This window comes from Xiphophorus maculatus, chromosome 24 (genome assembly GCF_002775205.1).
Source record: "Xiphophorus maculatus strain JP 163 A chromosome 24, X_maculatus-5.0-male, whole genome shotgun sequence".
Classification (NCBI taxonomy): domain Eukaryota; kingdom Metazoa; phylum Chordata; class Actinopteri; order Cyprinodontiformes; family Poeciliidae; genus Xiphophorus; species Xiphophorus maculatus.
The window spans coordinates 10,399,070-10,422,521 of NC_036466.1; the positions used below are offsets into that span (position 1 = coordinate 10,399,070).

The 23,452-nt window shown below is 39.5% G+C and overlaps 3 protein-coding genes across 3 annotated transcripts; 1 reads left to right on the plus strand and 2 right to left on the minus strand.

The window, feature by feature from the left end:
• The first annotated feature begins 1,112 nt into the window (after window positions 1-1,112).
• Window positions 1,113-10,589, plus strand: LOC102235095 (gap junction alpha-3 protein-like). The gene is made up of 5 exons (XM_023329237.1): window positions 1,113-1,224; window positions 1,309-1,571; window positions 5,988-6,076; window positions 6,277-6,836; window positions 9,097-10,589. The coding sequence occupies exons 3-5, from the start codon at window positions 6,008-6,010 to the stop codon at window positions 9,935-9,937; spliced, it is 1,470 nt and encodes a 489-aa protein (XP_023185005.1). The 5' UTR covers window positions 1,113-1,224; window positions 1,309-1,571; window positions 5,988-6,007; the 3' UTR covers window positions 9,938-10,589.
• Window positions 10,590-13,939: 3,350 nt separating this feature from the next.
• Window positions 13,940-17,865, minus strand: LOC102232663 (hemopexin-like). The gene is made up of 10 exons (XM_005813096.2): window positions 17,733-17,865; window positions 17,370-17,389; window positions 17,051-17,146; window positions 16,827-16,969; window positions 16,593-16,746; window positions 15,663-15,875; window positions 15,467-15,559; window positions 14,655-14,785; window positions 14,424-14,571; window positions 13,940-14,323 (listed from the first exon to the last, which is right to left on the minus strand). The coding sequence occupies exons 1-10, from the start codon at window positions 17,798-17,800 to the stop codon at window positions 14,097-14,099; spliced, it is 1,293 nt and encodes a 430-aa protein (XP_005813153.1). The 5' UTR covers window positions 17,801-17,865; the 3' UTR covers window positions 13,940-14,096.
• A 524-nt stretch (window positions 17,866-18,389) lies between these two features.
• Window positions 18,390-23,208, minus strand: LOC106700095. The gene is made up of 2 exons (XM_023329391.1): window positions 23,168-23,208; window positions 18,390-21,435 (listed from the first exon to the last, which is right to left on the minus strand). The coding sequence occupies exon 2, from the start codon at window positions 21,372-21,374 to the stop codon at window positions 18,777-18,779; it is 2,598 nt and encodes an 865-aa protein (XP_023185159.1). The 5' UTR covers window positions 21,375-21,435; window positions 23,168-23,208; the 3' UTR covers window positions 18,390-18,776.
• Between the last annotated feature and the right edge of the window lie 244 nt (window positions 23,209-23,452).

Below are 23,452 nucleotides of genomic sequence, written 5' to 3' on the forward strand. Positions count from 1 at the left end.
AGGTGGGTTTTACTTTCTTTAAACTTCGTGGCTAACATTAGCTTTAGCTTATGCTAGACATTTTTCTTGTTAAAATGTGCTATTTAAGTATCTAAACATTTTTCAACCATTCTAACTGGCAACGTTTTTACCTTGTTTTCAAGTACATTACGTGCGTTTATTGTCGTTAGTGTCAGAGACCAAGTAACGGGGGATTTTATGGTTCAGGCTTTTTGCTTCTGAAGCCTGAAGAACAACAAGCCCATAGCTTAACAGTAGAGCAGCTCTGGTGTCGGAGTTCTAGTTCAGCTGACTGTTCAGGTTCAGAGTTGTTGCTTTTAGAAAAATATGACCGTGTTCATTAAGGTCTCCGTGTTACTTCGCTTTATTAGTTTTGCATGTTTCTTGTGAAGCAGGACGGTGTTTACAGCAGTGTGTACAGGCGGATCAGTAGCTCGGCTGTCTGGCTCTGGTCTGCTCTCTCGTTCCCATAAACTCTTTCAGGCTGAATACAGAAGTGATTCCATGGAAATAACACAGGAAGCTCCTTTACCTTCTGCTCTTGACACCACTTTGTTAAAAAATGTAAATTCTGTTGCGACACCTCCAGGCGCTGCAACCATCTTCTGATGTCTATTTATTTCTCATTTTTGTACTATTTATTTCTTTATCTTTGTATATTATGTATATACACATAACCTGCATCTTAACTCCAGTCGAGCAAATCTCAATCTCGTTGTAATCTGTTGATGACAATGACAATAAATCTTATCTTATCTTATCTTAAAGTTGTAGAAGTTGATCCGGAGTGAAGTGAAGCCTGTAAACTTTGCTGTGCGGCGTTAGCTTTAACTAGTAGCAACGAATATTTACAAGCCACCGTCTTCTTAATTCAGGATCGCTTGGAAATCCATGAAACCTTAAAAGCCCATTATATTAGGAAGACAGCAATGTTCATAGTATTGTTTTATTTGCGTCTGAAATAAGACTTTGTCCTTTCTAGCTGTCATGGTAACTCAAAGCGGAAAAAAGAGAGCCGCATTTGCGCATGCGGTTGTGACGTCAGCGCAGCAGGTGCAAAGAGCCCATAGAAGTAGTGAGCATGTTACCGTGTACAGTGCGCATGCTCACTGAGCATTGTTGTTGTATTCAGCTGGTGGTTGTCATTCTGGCGAAAAGTGGAGAAAAATATCAAGTGAAACGGAGCAAAAGCCGAACGGATTGAAATATTTTACAGAAACGACAGTAGGTGTCGCTGTTTTCGCTTCATAACTAACAGTGGCGCTTAATTTTATTTAAAATTAGAGCAAGTTGATCGTTTCTCCGCAGGTGGAGCGCTCGGATGGAGGCAGAGCCGGAGGACCAGGAGGAGGAAGAGGCGGCTGCCGCCATGCTGTGGTCCATCCAGGAGGCTCTGGAGAGGCAGACCCAGCAGATCGGAGCGTCGGCCTGCGGGGCCACAGCGGTGGTGGACGTCCTGAAGGCCCTCGGAGTGGATGTTGCGCCGGAAGAAGCTGACCGCTGCGTCCAGACCCGCCTGAGGAGGAACGAGTCTCCGCTGCCAGACTACCTGCTGTCACGCAGCGAAGCAGGTGAGCTGCGGCCATGTTTATATTATGGGATGTTGGTGCGTGAAGAATAGTTTTTGACATGTTTGCCAGCGAAATAATGTGCAGCTGTTCATTTCTATTGAGACTAGAACGGATAGCAGTGACAGAAAATGTATTTTTTGTCATCATTTTCTGTATTTAAAAGCTGTTGATTGTGTTGGAGTACAGAGAGTAGAATGTAAATGTGCAAGTTGTAATTTGTAAATAATTTGAAGGGATCTGGATGAATAAACTTTATGTTCAGGTCTTAATCGAGTTACTCGTTACAATCCTAAACAAGTGGGTTTTTAGTCCAGATTTAAAGGAAGTCAGTGTTTCAGCTGTTTCACAGTTTTCTGGAAGTTTGTTCCAAATTTGTGGTGAATAGATGCTGAAAGCTGCTTCTCCTTGTTTGGTTCTGGTTCTGGGGATGCAGAGCAGACCAGAACCGGAAGACCTGAGAGGTGTGGAAGGTTGATACAACAACAGCAGATCTATAATGTATTGTGGTGCTGAGCCGTTCAGTGATTTGTAAACTAGCAACAGTATTTTAAAGTCTATTCTTTGAGCTACAGGGAGCCAGTGGAGGGACTTTAAAACTGGTGTTATGTGCTCTATCTTCCTGGTTTTAGGATCTTTTTTCTTTGGCTTTTGGCACAATCTGAGAGGTTTCACTTTGTTTTATTGTGTCTGTATGTATTTTATATTTCAATCTTTTCTATTTTATAATCGCATTGTATTTTATGATTGTGTATAGCACTTTGGTCCTGTCGGTGTATAAAGTGCTTCATAAATAAAGTTGGTATGGTATATTCTTAAATATTGAAGCCACACCTCCTCTACTGGACAACAATAAAACTGCACTGGGGGAAACTGTCAGATTGTCAGAATCCTGACAACTAAATCTTTTTGCAAAACCAGTTGGGCTAGGTCTTAAAATGTGGGTAGTATGTCAGACTAAAATCCTTAAATGTCTTAAAAGTTACTCAAGTAAATATAACTGAGTAAATGTAACTAGTTACAGCCCAACTCTGGGTGTTGACATGTTGGTATCAGGGGGGCGGGGGGGGGGAAAATGAAAATTTGCCCACGGCCCCAAAAAGGCTTTGGTCGCCCCTACCACAATGCTCATTTTACTCGTTCTTTTCCCGCGCTTGTTGGTTTTGGAGGAACGTGACGTCTGAGTGGCCTCTCACACATTAACGCGCGCGCAGCACCGACTCCCCACCGCCCCCCTCGTGCGCCCCAAGCACTGGGACACCAGCGTGTGCGACAGTGGCGGAGGGCCTTGGCCACGCGGGACGCAGCCGCTGCGCTTCGCCTTCGCGGGACAGCTTCCACAATCACCCAACTTTTTTTTTTAAATTTATTTTTGAAACACCAAAAGTAGCTCCGTGTGTTTTCCAAAAAGAAAAAAAAAACTTCTCCATCTTTCTCTCTTCCTCTCCTCGTGTTTTGAGCCCACTCGTGCCCGTGGGACTAAAATAAGGAAGAAGACGAAGAGGAAAAAGAGACGGGAAGAGAGGAGAAGCCCGCCGCCGGGAGGGAGCGGTAAGCCGGTGGATGCTGGAGTGTTGGTAGTTTGAAGTGGGAGGGAAGAGGGGGGATTATCATCCTTCCTCCGGCTGGATTATCTAATCCTCTCATGCTGCATTCATTTCCTTTAGGAAACAGGAAGCTTCTCATACTTAGTAGCACCGAGTTATTAATTTGGTTTCAATTAATTAATAGGAAAAAATCTAGCAATATGTTATGTTGAAAACTTGACTGGAAGTTTTTCTTTTTGTCAAATTGCATCTGCAAACTTTTAAAAGTTTAACTGAAAACTTTTTAATTACGTTCCTTCAGTTAAGCCTGTCACAATAACAAGTTTACTGGACGATAAATTGTTCCAGAGGTTATTGCGATAAATGATAATATTGTTATTTTGACACTATTGGTTGACGTTATGTTAATTGCAAAAAAAATGTAAGAACACATTCTCAAAGATCAATGCACTTTAAATTGTAATAAGCATTTAGTTCTGGAACTGGAAGACATTTTTAAAAATGCAAAATAAATAAAACAATAGAAACAACAAATAAAATGATTAAGTCTGTAAACAAAATTCTCTTTCAAAAAAGACTTTTATCATCCAGTTTCTGATTGAAAAATAAAAATGACTAAATAATAAATCATGCAAATTGAAATTATTGAACTTGTTTTAATTTATCATGTGATTAATTGATTTATTGCCTATTATCACAAGCTTCTCCTCAGCACAGATTTCTGCTCTCATTTGTGTGACTTATTATGTCCTGATTGGTAAAACTGTGGCAGCATCATGCCATGGGAATGCCAACATATGTACTTTTTAAATTTCTTTAAATCTTTTCTTTCCTAGATACTAATTATGCATTTTTGTGTTTGCAAAATGCGTGTTTTTGACCAACTGTGCGAGATCTATATATTGTTTTTGTTTACTTTACTTGTATACTTATATACTACTATAATCTGTTGAGTCTGTATATAGATTTAATCTCTTGATTTCATCAAACTACAGTGTGTGAATGCATACAGTAAGAAGCTAATTGTCTGATAATTGTGATAAATGGCAGCTGCAGCTTTCATGGTGAGTATTTTGGGCTTCAAACGGTGATCTAAGAGTTAACTGTTTGGGACGTTTGAGGACAAAGAGCCCTGATCCATCAAAAGCATGCACCAGCCTGGACAATATCCATCTGGCAGCTTCTCTATTGTCTGTCCTGACCAGTGGTATTTCATCATGTCAACACATAATGTACATCTACACACGCTGCCGTCAGACTGGTGGCCCAGGCAAGTGTGTTTGGTCTAGTTTCTAGTGCAAATATTTTAGTACACGTGAAATTAGACAAAACCAACTTACAAGAAACTTTTCAGAAAGATACAGGAGCTTATTTGGAGCCAACAATTAATTATTAATATTGATGAAAAGTACTGGTTCCACTGGCAGATAAAAGACTTTTTTTTTCATGTCAAATTAGTACTGGGTTGCTAGGTAACAGCCTGGGGTTGCTAGGTGACAGCCGGGGTTGCTAGGTAACGGCGCAGTGCCACTGTAACTAGTACTTTTTTACCAATAATAAGGAGTTATTGACTTCATATAAGCTCCTATTTCTTGCTGAAAAGTTGCTTCTAAGTTAGATTTGTCTTGTTTCAAGTGTAATAAGGTATTTGTATTACAAACTAGACCAAAAATACTTGGTAATATTTAGTGTTTTTACAGTGTATGTTCCTGGTTTGCTTCAGTAGCTTTGATCTGACTGACTTTAGTCACAGAAAACTGATGTTTGCATAAACCTTTCACCATGAGTAACTTTTAGTTTAGTAGGTATTTTTTCCATTCTCCTTTCCTTCATAACTAAAGATCAGAGAGAGAGCCTCTCCATGGTCCTCTGTACTTTGACTGGGCCATTCTAACATGTAAATATAGTACTATATCTCATCCTGTAGAGGTCATGCAGTCATTTCAATCAGGTGTACATTACTTGTAAGTTTTTTTCTCCATTCATATCAGTGAATCCCAGGAAAACATTTGCTCCCCTCAGCATTCCTGGGATGTGATGAGTCCAGCATTCAACAGGGACAACCTGTTATCCACTCATTCCCACAGACGGTGAACCATTATCCTCTCACCAGCCAGTCCACAAAACAGTCATGGAGGAGCATTTCAAGCAAAAATACTGTTTCAACATGCTGATAATCATGATTATTATTCAGGGTTTCCCCAGGAAAACTTGCTAAGACAGTTTTTGAGTTAAAAAATGTTTAAAGTTGACAGAAAAATTAAAATATCACTAGGTAATTATGTTACTGGAAGAAATTATTAACAAAAAAAGCCTTAAAAAAGACCCAAATTACTGGTGTATAAAGAAACCTGTAATAAATAACCAATCCTAAGCCTGCCGGGATCCAATTAAAGCCTGATGGCCCGCCAGGCTTATAAAAACACTGTGGGAAACTGATTATTTAATAATCCATCTATAGTTTAACACTGTTTATCCACATGTGAAAAAGACAGTGTTGGCCAGTCACACTTTAACCAGTTCTTGTTTTTTTCACTTATTACTTCTACAATGCTAATGCTAATAAATATAGCTAGTTGGGCTCAGCAGTTTCTACGTATCCAGAAAGATGTTTATATTAAAGAAACAGCAATATTGATTAAAATCTGAATAATTATCACATAAGTTTGGCAAAAACAGAAGAAATCTTACCTATTCTCTTTGCAAAGAAAATAGGTCAAATAGATGCAGAAAAGACAGAGCAGGGTATCCTCTGGCTTAAAGACATGGAGAGTTGTAGTTGGTTATTTTGGCCAAAAGGTGTTCTGCAACCTTCTTGTAGTTTATTGCCAGTACTTGTAGTGATGATCATCAGTTTTTTGTCATCTTCCAGGCTAGAAAATTAAGGGAAGAATGGGTGACTGGAGCTTTCTAGGGCGACTGTTGGAAAATGCTCAAGAACACTCCACTGTGATTGGAAAGGTAATTATACATTAACATCCTTAATTCACATCTTTTATTTTTCTTTGCCATTTTCTAACGTGGCCATGATAAGTAGCTCCCTAACTCCAAAAAAGGAGACACTCTTTTTATGAATGACAAAATCTCATTCCCAAGGTAGAAGTGCCTCAGAAATCGTTAGCTAACCGGTGTTTTGTAATTGTTTCATCTTCCCTTTTCAGGTTTGGCTTACTGTCCTATTCATTTTCCGTATCTTGGTTCTTGGCGCAGCCGCTGAAGAAGTTTGGGGTGACGAACAGTCTGACTTCACCTGTAACACCCAGCAGCCCGGTTGCGAGAACGTCTGCTATGACGAGGCCTTCCCCATCTCCCATATCCGTTTTTGGGTGCTGCAGATCATCTTTGTCTCTACGCCCACTCTCATCTACCTTGGCCATGTGCTGCACATCGTGCGCATGGAAGAGAAGAGAAGAGAGAGGGAGGAAGACCTCAGAAAATCTGGACGACATCAGGAGGACCACGACCCTTTCTATAACAATGGAGTCAGTGACGGAGGGGGAGGAGGTGGTAGAAAGGAGAAACCGCCAATCCGGGATGAGCATGGGAAGATTCGTATCCGTGGAGTTTTATTGAGGACCTATATCTTCAACATAATCTTCAAGACTCTGTTTGAGGTGGGCTTCATCTTGGGGCAGTACTTTCTCTATGGCTTCCAGCTGAGGCCGCTTTATAAATGTGGCCGCTGGCCCTGCCCCAACACTGTGGACTGCTTCATCTCCAGGTTAGAAAGTTTTATATTCTTGGTTTCTATATACATCTGAAGACACATAACCTTTTTCTCGCTGTCTTGCAATAAATCAGATTCAGGTTTTCCTATTTTAGGCCAATTAAGATTACCAAGTACATATATATTGGCTAAATATAATAACTGGAAGACTTTGAGGATCTTCTTAATCCAGTCACCATGTCCTCTGTCCAGATGTCTAAGTACTCAAGGTCAGGGTCACGGTTACCTGTTTTCTGTCATGGTTGAAACAACTTGTCAATGCCACAAGAAGGACGTGGGCGGTTGTCTCAATTTTCTGTGTTCCCAACTGGTCCAACACCAGGGAGCTCACTCTTCCCAGTTTCCTTAAGAAAGCTTCCTTCAGGCTGTTGAAAAGGACACTTGACTGATTGTCGAACCTTGAATTTGATAGGGGCATTGCTTTGGAATAGTGGAGCAGATTTTTACCCTTGCAGATCTGTTAAGGAGGTCATGGGAGTTAGGTTGTGCAGTACATGCAAGTGTTTGAAAATGAGGGAAGTATTGGGTCAGAGATGCTTTTAAGGGTAACCCAGTCATTGGATAATCAAATCAAAAGTTGTGTCTACATTCAGAATACAAAGTCTAACTTGTTTCCATTGTGAGTTAAGTTTCACCGGTGGTCTTCTCTTGTTGCATTTCCTTTTTGTGGTGTACCTGGACAGGATCTCAATGTGTAGTCTTGGAAAGGAGGGTGTTCAAGAAGCTAGGAGCCTCATCGTTTGTTTTTGCAGATGATGTTGTCTTGTGGGCACTCAGTGCATGACCCCCAGTATGTAATGAGGCAGTTCAAAGCCAAGTGTGAACCAGTTCCACTAAATCTGAGGCCATGGTTCTCAGCCAGAAAAAGGTGGAGAGTTCCCTCCAGGCTTGGTGCTAGTCTCTGCCTCAACCGGAGGACTTTAGATATCCTGGTGTCTGATGCACAAGTGATGGCAGGCTGGAGAGACAAATTGGACCCTTGTCTGGTGTAATGTGGACGGTGCTCCGGTCTCTGGAATGAGCTTTGTCTTAATATATCTGTTTTTTGTATTCTGAATCCCACCTGTAGACATGACATGTCAGTCATGACTAAAAACATGATATGACTGAAATGAACTTCCTTCTTAGGGTGGAAGGTTCTTAGAGATAGGGTGAGGGACACCATCATCCGAGTGGGAAAGAGTGACTGCTCCATATCTCAGGAGGTCAGTTGAAGCGGTTAGGGTGTCTGTCTCCTGAATTCCTACCATTGAAGATTTACTGAGAACTTCACACTTGGAGAAGACCCAGAATTGCTGAAGGGACAATATATCTATTCTGGTTTGATAACACCTTTGTATCCCCTAGAATGAGTTGGAGAGTGTTATTGGGGAGAATGGGTGGCTGGGTTTCTCTCCTATACCTGCTGTTCCCATGACCTGGTTGAGAACAAGCAAAAAATGGAAGCATGGTGTCGATATTTTTGGATTCCCTGGAGAATGGTATTGCCATATCGATGGCCAATCCTACTATGGACTAAAGGCAAGCTAGTGTAGTGGCTTGGCCTTTTAATAATGAAATTAAGAGACCAATTGAAAACTTTGATGTTTTGATGAGTGGGGCAAGAAAAACATACTTGGGGTACTTTCCCAGTCCTGTTTAGCCTCCTTTAACCCAACTCTAGTTTGTTTGCCTAAAACGTCTAGTTAGTTTGGGGAGGTGTGAATGTGAGCTCTGATGCTGACCAATAAAGTGAACTCTGGTCTGCATACAAACCTCGGGCTCAGCTTGGTTGAAGTGAACTCTGCCGCGGTTCTAAGGTAAATATGAATGCCAAGCGGACCAAAGGCCGCTCCAAAAGCAGGAAGCAGGCTACAGTACAGGGCATTCTGGGTAAATACAACCAAAACAAACCCGTGTTTCTAGTGCTAGAGGGAGAAATAGCTTGTGTTCTTTTACCAAAGACGAAAGAGAAATCGCATTAATGCTAAAATATGACTTTATTCTTCCATCCATTCCATTTTGTTTACATTTAGTTAAGAAGGAAGTTTTGACCATATCTTCTTCAGAGGTTTTTGTGTTGTTTCCTTCAGTGGTTCTTGATGCAGCGCCACCACAGGCATGGAGGGGAAGAGGTTTCTAAAAGGGTTTGGTTTGTTTGACATAGTGTAGTATAAAGACAACTGCAGCATCTGAAAATGTTGCTCTCCAATTGAATAAAGTCTACTTTTTCTTGTTTTTCTTTCTTTTCCTATGTTTTTGTTTGTTGTATTAGGCCTACTGAAAAGACGATCTTCATCATTTTCATGCTAGTTGTAGCATGTGTCTCCTTGGTCCTCAATCTACTTGAGATCTACCACCTGGGGTGGAAGAAAGTTAAGCATGGGGTGACGAAGGAGTTTGCTCCTGATAGTCTGTCACTGATAGGCATAAATGAGCCTGGAGACGCAGAGACGATTCCTGAACAGACCTCTCCAACGGGGCTCCAGTATTTGCCAGTGTCTTCTAATGTGTGTGTGGTGAGAGGTGAAGCAACGAGAGGAGGAACTTACAGTCCAACCGGAACCTCCCACACAGTGATCTCCTTAAACACTAACATGGCTACAGTACCAATGTCTGAAGGACTTAATGTGGGCAGTGCTGCTTGTCACCAAGAGGACTTCCTGATGGAGTCGCTGCCTGCTTCTATCTATGGTGAGAGTGAAGACAGTCGTGGACACCTTGAGGAAATGCAGCAGAATAGGAGAAACATGGCTTTGGAGCTTCACAATCTCAATGAGGAAAATTCCCCCACATATCCCCTTCCATCTCCATTCCCCTCTACCTCCTCCACCTCTCAGGAGGAGATGACATGTCTGGAAGAGAAGCAACGCTCCACATTTCCAACTCTTCCTCGAAATACACCTCTCTCTCTGCTCGCGCCGGAGGAGACAGCAGTGGATCCAGAAAACACTGTCGCCACATCACCGAGCATAGAACCACATGATGATTTCACTGTGATAACCAGGGCGGAGATGCATCAGCCTCCCTTTGCTGTCGGGACAGATTTAAGGAGGCCCAGTATGGTGAATAAGACCTGTGGTGCTCGAGCTCGCCCTGATGATCTTTCTGTGTAGCTAAAATGTGGATGCTCAAATTTATGAAACAATGCACATGTGCTTTTCTCTTACCCATATGCAAATACCACCAAACCACAGTACTTACACAATTTAAGACTGGCTCATATCAAGAAGCAAAGGGTATCATGAAAGAAACACAAGGTATTGGAGCTTTATTACCACTCTGGTGTATATGTGATACTATGGAGATGTGGTGCTAACCAGCATAGCACATACATGAATAACAGTTGTTAAATTTTCATTGGATGGTTTCACAGTCAGTAGGGTTGAGCATCTCTGCTTTACTGCCAGTACATATCTCAATACACTTCCATGACTGAGGTAGAAATGTACCACATTAAAGAACTATGAGCAGCAAACTCCAGTTTCATATGATTCAACTCTATTACCATTCTTAACATTTATGCTAAGATAAGTTGGCCATGTGTCTATTTTTGTAGGTAATAGCTAAGCATGTGAAATGGGTTGATATTTCAGTCTAACTTCTATTTAGAAATTAACTCAACTACTTTACATCCGGTTGCACCTGATGACTAGTGAACAACTTTATTTACCTAGATTTAGCATTTATGTTAGACTAAGTTAGCCATGAATCTAGTTTTGTAGTTAATGACAAAACATGTTATATGTGTTGATCTTTTTTTTTTTGTGTTTGTTTTTTTTACCCCTCCAGTGGGTCTTTTTGTGGGCTCTAGTGTCCCTTTTACGAAAGTAGGCTGACAGGAATGGGGAAGGAGAGGAGGGAAGACATGCGGCAAATGTCGCCGGGTCCGGGAGTCGAACCCGCAACGGCCGCGTCGAGGACTCAAGGCCTCCAAATATGTGTCGCGCTAACCCCTACGCCGTCACGGCACACCCATGTTGATCTTTAAACCTAACTCTTATGTTAGACATCAACCCAGTTCATGTTCTTCTCCTGTTATTATACACATTGCTTTAAAAGTTAGCTATAACCGAGCTAACTTATTCACGGCTTCCAGCATTTAAGATAAGCCAGCCAAGAGTTAGTTTTAGTTGTCAATAGCCAAACACCAATTTTATTTGTCAAATATAATTTGATGCAGCTGACATTACATTATATGCCTCTAAATATCGGTAGCAAATATCCTAAGAAAACACAAGACTAGCACAAATTCAAGTACATTATGTTCCTAATGCTGAGAATAAACTGAGCTAACTAGCAAGCTTTGTATCTTGGGAGCAGCAATACTTTTTAAATTATATAAAAGAAGAGGTTTGCACTTTTATTTCTATTTTTTTTCATGATGACAGAGATTATCAGTCTTTTTTGTATTTATGTTTTGCTATTATACAGCTTGTAGTTTCGATGAAGAGAGGGATTATAATCCCACCCTGAGACAAAATCATTCAGGCTGTGCCTGTGTATGGGCATGTCTGTGGCTGTTCAGGTGCTTTCATTTTGTTTTTAATGTCTATAAAATAAAATCTATGCAGTTACATCAGGGTTAAACTATATAAAGTTTATAAATATGTAAATATAAAATTAAAAATTGTGCTTTGATGTATGGCAACTATATTTTGGAAAAGCTTATCTCTGGTGCAATTCTGACTTTCACCAAGTAATGAAAGTATTTTAGTTATTTTCTAAAAAGAAAAAAAGCAATAGCAAAAAAAACAAGTGTTAAAGGAGTTGTAATTATGTGTGCAAAGTTTATTTTGCTTATTTCCTTTGGTGAAATGTTCCGTTTTAACCTGTAATATGATGTAAATGAAGATTTAAACAGCTATAAAGTTCTGAAAATAGAATAGATGGAGTTTTCTATGTTGAATTGTTTATTTATGGTAATAGAAAAATAATGATTTCAGGAACGAACAATAAATGAAAAGTGCCTGATATTTCCTCTTACCTTTAGCTCTTAAACTGTAGATGTGCCTTTAATCATATTCAGTTAAAAAGATTTGGGAAATGCTTTAGCTCTCTGACTTGTAGGTTCTCTTGCTTGCACTTGTTTTCAAGAAACATCACTCGTTAACAACCAGATTAAAACTGACTTGTCTTTTAAAGCAAAGTGCTTTTCGACTGAACATTTTGTTAGCAATCACATCGATGTAAATGTTCATTTACCTCAAATACTGACAGAGCTTTTTCTGAATAAATTTTTTGTACTGTAGCTATTTGTTTTTTGTTTTGCTGCTCTTTTTTTTAAATAAATAAAATAAACTACACCACTGAAAATATGTTATGATAATTTTCAAGACTCTATATTCTAAAAACTAATAACATTGAGCACAGATATATAGTAAGATTAAATGTAAAATTTAGCTGAGCATTAATACTCTGGAATAAGATAAATTCATTCAGACTGTTTCAAGGTTTTGCTGCATTAACTCCAGCAATAATAAAAACATCATAGTTGTTAATGCCAACACTATTTATGAACCTTTAAACTGTCACATTTGCATTGAATTGCTAATTACAGGGAAACTGGCAGAAATTGTTTTAATTTTTTTTTTTAGTAGATATTCAGTTAGGTGATTAGCAGCGCAGTCTTCTAGCTCCATTTTCTGTCAATAATCAGTGAATTTACTTTGTTAGCTTAAACTTAAAGGCCATTAAACTGTTTAGTATAAACTTTGAGATTGGAGTTGTTTCAAAATAGTAAAAGTTGGTTTTCATCTTGATCCCATTTAGACCAGTATTTAATTTTATCTTCCACCACTAAACTGGGTTTATCCTTGATAAAGATGCTAACAAAAGTTGTTTCCGTCAGGTAAGACTCTAACTTCTCCTAACTTTTATGTCGGTGTCTTTTCTGCTTTATGTAACCCTGAATGTCGGTAGTTTCTGGCCTGGCTAGCTGTTATCTTTACCCATAAAGACCGAAATACACCTCCGAAGAAGCTAACAGCTAGGCTAAAGCTAACAGCTAGCTAGAATGGAACCGATGCTATTTTAACTTCTCCGTTGTTGAAAAGGTGTAGCAGCCAATGCTAAATCTATTTTAGAAACTTTTAACCAATACATCAAAGGTTTGTGGTTACGAACAAATAAAATGTATGTACTCTATAGCCCATAAGAATGGCCCAGAATGTGTTCATTATAGTAGGTCAACAATTGGACAAATAAAAATCAATAGTATTTAACTGCTAAAGCATGTATTCAAATTAAAAAATATTCAGTAGGTTGACATATATTCAAATTGTTGATAATCAAATATAAATTAATTAAGCTAAGTGACATATCAACTTCTAACTGGTTGCAATATATAATATTTCTGGGTTTATAATGATAATAGTTTGTACTGTCTGCCATTTAGGACTCGTTTTCATGCATGGTATGTGAATCCTCACTGTCTGGACTCTGAATCTGTGCTGAGGCCAGCGCTTCCTTTATGTCCCAGGGATTTTGACTGAACAAAGACCTCTCCAGGGAGAGAAAAGGCCTTGAATGCCAATTATAGCTGCCCTGACCTCGGGACAGGCTGAAGTGTATGGGTCCACATGCTGCGAAATGGACACAGGCAGTTTGTAAAACCCTGTAAGTTGAAATAGTGAGCCAGTTTTTACCTATTTTATTTGGTATTATCAAAAATAAAAGCAGATATTTCAGGTCTGTTTCGTGGTGGAAGAGCAGGGCCAACATTTATCCTCACTTCAACAGAAGCTTAACTACGATCTCCTTGTTAAATTTTCTGAAGTGGTTTAGTTGTGCCTTAAAATAATGAAAAGGAATATCTGTTTAGTTTAAACTCTACATTTAGTATTTAAGCTTTGTGATAGTCCTCCAAACACTCGATGGATGCACCAGCTGGATGTTTGGATGGTTTGGAAATTTTTTCCATGCTTTATAAATTAAGATATCATTGTATCATAGTCATTGTGGAATGATTTTTCTGGAGGACCACATATGTATTTAATTCTCAATGGTCTTTTTCCAAACCTGGGAAATATTGAAATGCTTTCCCAGGCTGTGTGATGTGGACAGTGGGTCCTCTAGTGGACAGACTGTGCATTGATAACGAAAAGAACAGACTAAAGTGGTTTTCTTTTTGCTTTTTATTCTCCAAACAAAATACAAACTTGACTGCATGACACAAGGCTTGTCCAAAGTTGCAGTAAACTGCCTGTCTTAATTCAATGTTTGAGTTAGAAATAATTTCCTTGCCGTTTCTCAGAGATTTCTCCTCACTCCTCCCTAATCCTCACATCCCATCAGCGCTGAGGTGATGTCTGAGGCCACTGGTGCGATCCTGCCCATCGCCAGTATCCTGGGGCTTTCATAGTAGTAAAACTGCGAGCCTTTAAATAACCTTATCCCATCATCACCGCACAGACCGGCGTCTATATCAGACAACGGCAATGGGAAATCTCGGCTAATAACCCTGGGTGTGGCGGTGAGGTCAACGTCACGCATACTGTTCCCTGTTGGAAGATGTTTGTTGAGATATTAATTCATCCTGGAGTCTTTTGTCTCATTATAATTCAAAACATGTCATTAGAAATAAATATTTAGACATTTTACCTTGAATTATGTGAGCTATGTTTTCAGTTGGGCATACAAACGCGGCATCCACAGTTCCCTCAATGCCCAACTCCTCCTTGACAGTTTTAGGGTAGCCTTCAATCAAGGTGAAGTGAGCGTCTGCTTTGTAGATGTAAACCTGATCGCCCTGCAAATGTTTGGAGAAATTATTTATTTATTTCACATTTTACCCATTTCAAATTCATTCAAGAATCTTGAGGATGAAGCTACCTTAATCAAGTACATTTTGCTGTCGTAAGAGAAAACGGCATCAACTCCATCGTTCGCCTCCTTCCACGCTCTGGTTATTGGGAAGGCATGAAATCCGTCACGGTGTGTGTCAACCCGAATGTAGATCGGACCTAAAGAGATTCAACACATTTATTTCAGCAAAAACACAAAATTTTACCAAGTGTTTTTGGTTTAGCTTCTAGTGCAAATATCTCAGTACCCTTGAAATAAGAGAAAACTAACTCACTGGTGACTTTTCAGCGAGATATACAGCTTATTTTAAGTCAATATTCCTGAATATTGATTTAAAAAGTACCAGTTCCATTGGCAGATTAATTCACTTATAACAAGACATTTTTCATATTCAGAGGTGGAGCTGTTGTGTGTTAAGGATCATTGTCCCTGTTTAACTTAAACTGAGTGTTTGACAAGAGTTAGCATACCTGTCGGTAAAATAAACTAAACTAAGTAACTTGCAAACTTCAAATTGTTGGGCCATAAATGCTAGTTTTAGATATAGAGCAACATAAATGCATATTTGCACTTCTAATAAAACACAGTAAGTAAAAATTTTGGGCTCCAATCTCTACAAAATATCTTTAATCTGCTACCATCATTATTTAGTTTCATAAAATTGCAAACTGTGCTTTTTCTCAGCAATATCACACTTTCAGACCTCCAACCAATGATATTAAAGACAATGAAAGTGCTAAGTTTAAGACTTTTAACACTTATTGAGATAATAATTTATGATCTACACTTAATACTTCTATCTATTGTGAATCTTTAGCTTTTAATGCAATTCTTGTTACCTGCAAAGAAATACGTCCTGCCTCCATCGTCTGTGGTGGCTGCATTCAGTTTGATGTTGCTGCATTTAAGAGGTTTCCGATCTCCTCCGTGACCTGCAGTCAAACACGAAATAAAGAACAAATAAAGCCATGAAATCCACTGTTATTCCTTTCACCAAACAATGAAAGTGGTGACATTTATCCTTAAAGAACTGACCGAAGTTGGGGCAGTTCATAAAGTAATGCCGGGCGTCTTTGGGGTAGGCGCCGGTCACCTCTCCTGAGACGGGGTGGAAGCGGGTGAAGTTCTGTCCGTGGAAACAGTAGTAGTGCTCGAGCCAGCGGAAAGCAGATGTGCAGGACGGCAGGTGGGACCATGTCTTGGTCTTCACTGCTTTTGTGGCAATATCATAAACATGCACATCCTGGCCTGTAGGGGGAGATTTTTAACTTTTTTAATCAGGCGTTTTCTCTATGACAGCGTATTTAGAGCTATTGCAGATGGAGGAAGAAGGAGTAAATTTCTGACAAGAAATTCAGAAATTTTGTAGAAAAAACAAGGAAATTTCTGAGCTCCAAAAGTCAAATATTTGCGAGAAGAGGACTCAGAAAATATTTGATATAAAAAGTTGAAAATTTTAGACTTCTGAAACTTAAAAAATGTCCAATACTAAAATAATTTCTACTGAGAAACTGAAACTGAGAAATTTCCAAGTATTTTCTAGTAAATTTCTGAAATTTATCTCAAACTTTCAGATTTTTTTTTTTTTTTTACAAAATGTATGATTTTTCAAACTCAGTAATTTCCTTTTTTTTTTAAATAGAAAATTTCTGAAATTGATCTAAAAATTTCATAATTTTTTCTTGGAAAATTTCCACTTTTCAAACTCATAAGTTTCCAAGTTTTTTTCTAGAAAATTTCAGAATTTTTTTCCAGTAGATTTTTGACCTTTCAAACTCAGAAGTGATCCATGTTTTTTCTAGAAAATGTCTAAAATTAATCTAAATATTTCTGCGGTTTTTGGCAGAAATTTACTCCTCCTTTCATTTTCTTTCTGTAATGTCCCTAATACGGCATCATATTTCTCTCTACTATTTCTATAACTTCAGTTTCTTTTTGTGAGATAAATATTTTAGCTCAACAAACCTTTAAAGAACAGAACCGAATCAGCCATGCACTCTCCTTTGGGACACTCCACTGCAGCGTCCAGGTGAGTGGGAACTCCAGGAAAATCCTCTTGGATTTGTTTTGGATACCCTTCCTCCAGAGTTTGGTTAAAGTAACTGTACACTTTATCATCCTGGAGGTCAAATAAGAGCTCATCATGAGATACCACATTAGACGTCCCTATTGTGGAGTCACAGATGAATTTATTGTTACCTGGAAAAGGTAGATGTGATCGTGGTCGTTGGGGTTTTCGGTGTTGTGCATGCGGAAAGCGGCATTAATAGGACCACTCAGTTCCTTAAAGTGCAAACTGGAGAGCTGAGCTGGACCAGTGAAGCCATTCCACACGTGATCACCTGAGAAGAAAAGCATTTTGACATAAGTTACAGGATAAAAACATTAAAATGCAGTTTTTTGGGTTTAGAAGTTTTACACACCTTTGAAGAAGAGAGTGTTTCCTTTTTCATTAGGAGCAATGGCGTCGAATTCAACACCGCCACATCTGTCTGGAGCGGCAGGGCTAGTGCCTCCATCTGGATTACCGATAATACTGGCATTTTAAATTTGTAACATTTCAACCGAAAAACCTCAATGTACTTCCTTTGGATTTAACGTGATGAACCACCATAAAATAAATGGATTTACAAATCTTCAATTTCATCCACCCTGAGTGCCAACAGGCAGAAATACATTGAAGTAGTTGGTTTTAAAGTGATAAAATGTGAAATACTGGTAACTAAGTCCAGAAGGACTCACCTTCTACTGCTGCATCTTGTCTGTGAATGATAGAAATGAAATTACATTTTGTTCTCCAGTCCAACATTACACAACATTACTAAACGTTGAGTCAACAGCAGATCAACGAGAGCAGTTTATTTTATTGATCCGGCTGCTGAACTTTGTGAACCACCAGTTGCATAACGAATTTATGTTTCTTCTTCACAATTGAGAAATTTAGTATATTTATAAAAATAAATAAGAGCATGTCTTGGATTTGTCATGACATTTGAAGAAAATAGAGATAAAAACTCACCTCATGTTAAGCTTTAAAATATTAGATTACCTTTAAGGCTGTTATTTTAACAGTTGTACCAACCAGTGGGATGTATCAGTACTTACAGCGGTGCTGCTGTGGAGATGGTGACCAGCACCAACAGAATCAGAGTTCTGGTGATCACCGGCTCCATGTTTGCTGTGCTGATGTCCTCAGATGTGGCTCCTCACGCTGGAACAGAGCTGGGAAGTGTAGCTGAGCAAGAGTTGAGCCTGTGCTTTTATACTGGTGTGTGTGTGTGTGTGTGTGTGGACCAGTTAGGAAACTCTGAGCTTGCATTGTGTATTTGTTTGCACAGATACAGAGGTGGAAGTTTTGTTGTTGCGTAATTAGTTTTTTACGGTCAGACATTATTGTTCTTATGTTCTTTTGCAAGTTTTTGAGAGTACATGTTGTAGTAAAGGACTGAAAGCAGCTCCATTTCATGCAACTTGCAAAGAAACTAACTGATCAGCTTAGTTAATATTTTACAGACTCTCCATATTGGTCAAGTCAAGATTTGGGACAACCCTTTGCTCAATTTTGTTCAATATTTAGCAACTTTTACATGTAGAAACCAATAGAAGATGTCAGTAAGATGACTTTATAGTCTGATTATCAAAATAATTAACAAACACAGATGCTTAAATCCATTTTAATAATGTTTATTACATTACATTAGAATTGAAGCTACATAAAAATCATCTTTACTTTATTGTTAACTTTAAAAAGAAATGCATTACTTTAGTATTGCTTGTACCCCGTTGTAGTGTTTACAGCTTAATCATGAAGGATTACTATTAGAGCATTAATTCAACTTAAAATAAACCATTGATCCTTGTAAACAAACCAGTCTGGTACTTCACATTCTAAATCTGGTTAGTTTCCTTGGAGTAAAGTATGTTAAGTAATATTGAGAAACATCAACTTTAAACCTACAGTTGTCAACACTGGTATTAAATGTCCTCCTTTCTGATACATGCAAGGTTTTTGGGAGACATTTTGTGAAAGATGACCCTTTAGGTATTGAACAACCAAATGATGAAGAGACAAATTCACCAGCCCACAGATTTAACCATTAACACCAGGCTGTGTGACTTTTTTTTTCTTAAATGTCCATCTTCTGCAGTTCATTTGTAGCGATAAATCTTAATGCAGTGATTCATACTGTCTGATACAACCATATGGCCGTCGGGGAGAAGCGCCAGCCCCCGTGGACTATTGAGGTTGTCTGTCACAAGAGGCCAGCCCATACCTTTTGATGGGTAGATGAGTACACGGTGGTGTTGCTTTCCCCAGTCTGCCACTAAGACATCCCCATCATGGTCTATACAAAGGCCCCAGGGGCAGGTCAGGACAGGACCCAGGCCAGAGCACACCCCAAGGATTCTGATAGTGTTCCAGCCGGGTTCCAGAACTCGAATGCATGGAACACGACCAGTTTCATTGCCTCTTTCTGAGACTGCCATAAGGCCAGTGGTGAGACAGGCTCCTACCAAATATGGTCGGTGAAACCCGGTTACAACTGTACGTTCTAACCTTGCTCCAGTTTTGGGGTCCAACTTTAAAGCTGTTAAGGTGCCACGCTTGATGTCAGCAACTACAAATTCATCTTGACATGTAACAGTGACCCCTCTTGGAGCATCCAGCTCTTCATTTGTGGAACCAGTCATGGTGCCGCCAAATGTTTGAAGAAGGCGTCCATGGCGGCTGAACACCAACAATGCTCGTTCAGCGGCACAGGTCAAGGCAATGAGGCCTTTTGAATTTACAGCCACATCAAAATAGTTGCAGATGCGGGAAGACCTATCCGATCCTGAAGGAGAGACTTGCTGCACAATGTTCTTCTGGAGATCTGTCACTTGGATTCGGGCATTACCACAATCCACCACAAAGAGTTGCCCTCTGGCAGTTGCATAAACACCACTTGGCAGATTGAAGTCAGTTCGGCCTGATCCTTGTTTACCAAATTGTTTGACCAGATGAGCTGAGTCCAACGCAGCTAAACCAATGCCTTCCTCCGATTCCCTAAAAGGTATTTCAACTGTGTCTTTGTTGTCCTTGCTGCATAATGTCAAGTCTCTGTCTTGATTTAGTTTATCACCATCAATGGCTGACATGGACAGAGATCTGCCAACACGGTTTACACTTAAACTATGCGTACCCCGAGTTTGAGATCTTGATTGTCTTTTAGGGGTGATGATGCTCTTGTTAGACTCTGTGAAGTTTCCTGGACATTGTTCAAATGCTGAAGGTTCTGAGGTGAGACGCATTCTGTTGACTCTTCTCAGCTTTCTGCACTCAGTCTTGTCATCGTTCATCAAAAGGTGTTCCTTTCTAGAAAGGTCAGTGGTGGAGATTGAGCAGCAGTGGTCCTGCTTAAGAGATCCATCCCATGGAGTATCTACAGTGTAAGTGTGGCAGGAATCTTCACTATCTACTGTGGATGAAAGACTTCCACTGTCCACTGATGTTTCCTTTAAGGTGTTATTCTTTGAAAGGCTTTGTTGTGAAAGAACAAGATGTTTCGTAGAAGCTTCTACAAGATTGTGTCTGCAGACTGAACCCTTGCATCTAGCCTTTGAAAATGTTGCTGGATTGCTTCTTTTGTCATCACTTTCTCCCAGAGGACATGATGGTTCTTCACATGAGACCATAACAAGGGCTTTTTGCCTTCTTTTACCTTTCACTGTGTTGCGTCTCTTTGTTTCATTATGTCTGCAATCAGACTCATCACCTTCTGATTCTGCTTGACTGGAGACAGATGGAATAGCAAGAAAAATATCTTGCCCTTGTGTGTCTGAACAGACAGATTCTACCTCTTCATCTTGTGAAGATTCTGATACCTCACGATGTCTTTGAATTGGAGACTTTGTTGATTTAGGCTCATCCTCATTCTCTGTGGAGCTTGACAGATGTAGTTTCCGGACAACACGAAAATTCCCACTGTTTGTCCTGATGTTCTCCACTGGACTGCTCCTTTGCGCGCCTCTGCTTGGTTGGGGTTCCTTTCGGATTTCACGAGGATTTATGTTTGAGAAGTTTGTATCACCAGAGTGCAAGGCACATTTGTGTCCTTGGTCACCACAGACTCCAATGTGGTAAGTCATACCCTGTTCACGAATATCAGTCTCCCCAAAATTTAAAGTCTTATACAGGGAGCTTGAAAGGAAAGTGACCCTTTTCAGGGTTAGAGAGATTTCCAATGGTTGCGTAAGCTCTATTACACCTCTTTGAAACTGATTTCTGTTTGATCCATCAGCCATAAAACCCCATCTCTGAATCTGTTCCTTCAACTGAGCAATTTTACGAATTTGCTGATCAACAAGTGACTGCACAACTCTCACAGCTGCAGAGTTTTCTCTCTTCACTTGACTAAGGTGTCTCTGGGCTTCCCTGTAGTCCTGCTCCACCTTTTCAAGAAGGCGTCGCTCCTCTCGCTGAGCTCCAATCACTGCATTGTCCAGTTCACGGTTTACCTCCTCCACTTCGGTTTGCTGTCGCTCTCTTAGGGTCTGAAGTTCTTGTTCTCCTTTCTCCAGTGTTGAAAGTGCCTCTGTCACCCAATCAGGCGATAAAGTAGGAGATTGTGGTGTAAAGATGGAGTCCCGTGGGGTAAAGTACACTGGAGATGAGAAGGTCACATCTCTCTCTTTTGGAGTGCTGAGTGTCAGTAAGGCTGAGAAGCCAGGGAGGGCTTTTCTCTCAGAGTGAGACCTCATTAACATCGTGAATGGTAAATTTCAGAAGCCACTTTTAAAGGGGGTCACCTTTCTCTCTGATTTATGTCTGTGAAAACAAAGAAAGGCAACACGCCATAACAGTATAACATATAAAGTTGTTCCTACTAATAGAAGGAAGTAAAACATAAACTCCTTAAAGTACTGTAGTTTCTATGTCTATTCACACAAATGCCTTTGAAACATAGACTATCTCTATACCATAATGCCTGAGCTACCATGCCTCATTGTATTTGCACTGTTCTATGACTTGAGTTAAATGCTTGGTCATCTTCTGACAAACTGTCTGCGGCCTCCTCTTCAGCACAATTACTTTTTTTCCAAAAATGGGACTTTGAGGGCTTATTGCCAAAAGCTTGAATTCATATAGGCATCTTCTAATTGTTACAGTACTTATAGGTAACTGTAGATCTGCTTTGATCACCTTGGAGCTCAACATTGGCTGAGTCTTTGTCATTTTAGCTATTCTTTCTGGTTTTGTTGAATTTTAATTATTTTAGGGTAATTTTAGCCAAACTAATGTACCAATAAACCATTAAAATATCTATAACATGGAAAACCTTTATCATTTGTAGCTAACAGGACTGTTTAAGTAACATAACTCCTGACCTACACAGCCACCCTTTGTTGTATTGAACATTACTTTCTCAGTTCTTCAGGAACTCTAACTGACCTACCTGTTGACTGAGGTGTATCACATAAACCCTAAAAGGACGTGTGGCTGTTTTAAAACTGGGACATGGCTGTGCTTTCATTGTAACTCTACCTGGACAAGATTTGGTTTCTCATGGGGACACTAATGTCATCTCAGGTTGCCAATGTTCTGTTTCTGAGAGGTTAATGAGGTATTCAGACCACCTACTGATCACTGCGACATTAAGGGATAGAGGGTCTTCATCAACATTTTGCATGGATGAATCCAATTTTATTTTACGTTTCCCAAAAAAGGAGGTTAGTATTTTAAACTGGCTAACATCCCATCAATCTGACCAGCTTATTTGGTTTCCATATGTTTGAAAACCAAATATCTTTCTTCCAATTCACAGTTATGCTCTATGATCTGTTGGGTTATCACTTAATGTACAAAGAAAATACTTGTACAATGACAAAATGTGAAAAAGTATAAGGGGTATTAATATTTTTGTACATTACTACTCTAGACTTTGGTGCCTTTTAACAGGCTGAAGCAAAACAAAAAGGCTTTTGCTAGACTGAAAGAGGCAGGTGTCAGTTTACCCCCACACAGTTACACAAAGGGACCTTTGGAAACATCCAACCTCCTTCTGTCTATTGATTATTTTGGGCTCCAATTAAAAAAAACATTTTATGAACAATCAAATAAAGTACATTGGTCAAAGTGAGAAAAACTTCAGTTTACCTGTCAACAACAAATCCCTGCCAAACCTCTGGAATGGAAAAGTTATGTTGTCTGAAGTTACCCATTTTTAATTTTGAATGAGAGTTTCTAGTTGCTAAGCTACCAGGTGAATTTAGCCGGGTGTTGGGACTACAGCATCTATGATACCGTTCATAACTGAGGAGATTATTCAGGATGTGCAGGAGAGAAACTCAACAATGAAGCTATTCACTGTGAATTACACAAAGTGAAGCTGAGCTCAGTAAAAAAAAATTTTAATTCTGGAAATGGATATTCAGGTCAACTACAGTTAGACACATAAAAGAAAATATATATATTATCACATTTTTACACTATATTTACACACAGCACTGGCAGTAACAACTATGTGTTTGTAAATACTGCAAATATAAGGTATATTTACCTGAGTTTAAGGTATGTGCTTCTTTGTTTCCTCCTGGCTCTGGTCTGAGCTGCAGTCGTCTGTTTTTCTACCCTCCTCTCCTCTCTGCCACACCCCCATCTCACCCTTTTACCCTCCCTCTCTGTGTCATTATATACTGACATGTTGGATTACAGTAGCTTCAAAATGTCACTCCATTTTACCAGACTTTAAAGAAACCTTTGACAATATTCCTGGAACACAAAAATCAATAATTAATCATAGTTTAAGCTTCTCGGTCATAACCAGGTAGAAACAGGAGCAAGT

What these genes read in the sequence shown, in the direction of transcription:
- LOC102235095 (XM_023329237.1), top strand. Translation starts at nt 6,008, where the DNA reads ATGGGTGACTGGAGCTTTCTAGGGCGACTGTTGGAAAATGCTCAAGAA. An exon ending in ACTCCACTGTGATTGGAAAG is followed by an intron (nt 6,077 to 6,276) that starts GTAATTATACAT and finishes TTCCCTTTTCAG; the next exon opens with GTTTGGCTTACTGTCCTATT. An exon ending in GTGGACTGCTTCATCTCCAG is followed by an intron (nt 6,837 to 9,096) that starts GTTAGAAAGTTT and finishes TTGTTGTATTAG; the next exon opens with GCCTACTGAAAAGACGATCT.
- LOC102232663 (XM_005813096.2), bottom strand. Translation starts at nt 17,800, where the DNA reads ATGGAGCCGGTGATCACCAGAACTCTGATTCTGTTGGTGCTGGTCACC. An exon ending in AAACACTCTCTTCTTCAAAG is followed by an intron (nt 16,970 to 17,050) that starts GTGTGTAAAACT and finishes TTTTCTTCTCAG; the next exon opens with GTGATCACGTGTGGAATGGC. An exon ending in TATGAACTGCCCCAACTTCG is followed by an intron (nt 15,560 to 15,662) that starts GTCAGTTCTTTA and finishes GTTTGACTGCAG; the next exon opens with GTCACGGAGGAGATCGGAAA.
- LOC106700095 (XM_023329391.1), bottom strand. Translation starts at nt 21,374, where the DNA reads ATGTTAATGAGGTCTCACTCTGAGAGAAAAGCCCTCCCTGGCTTCTCA.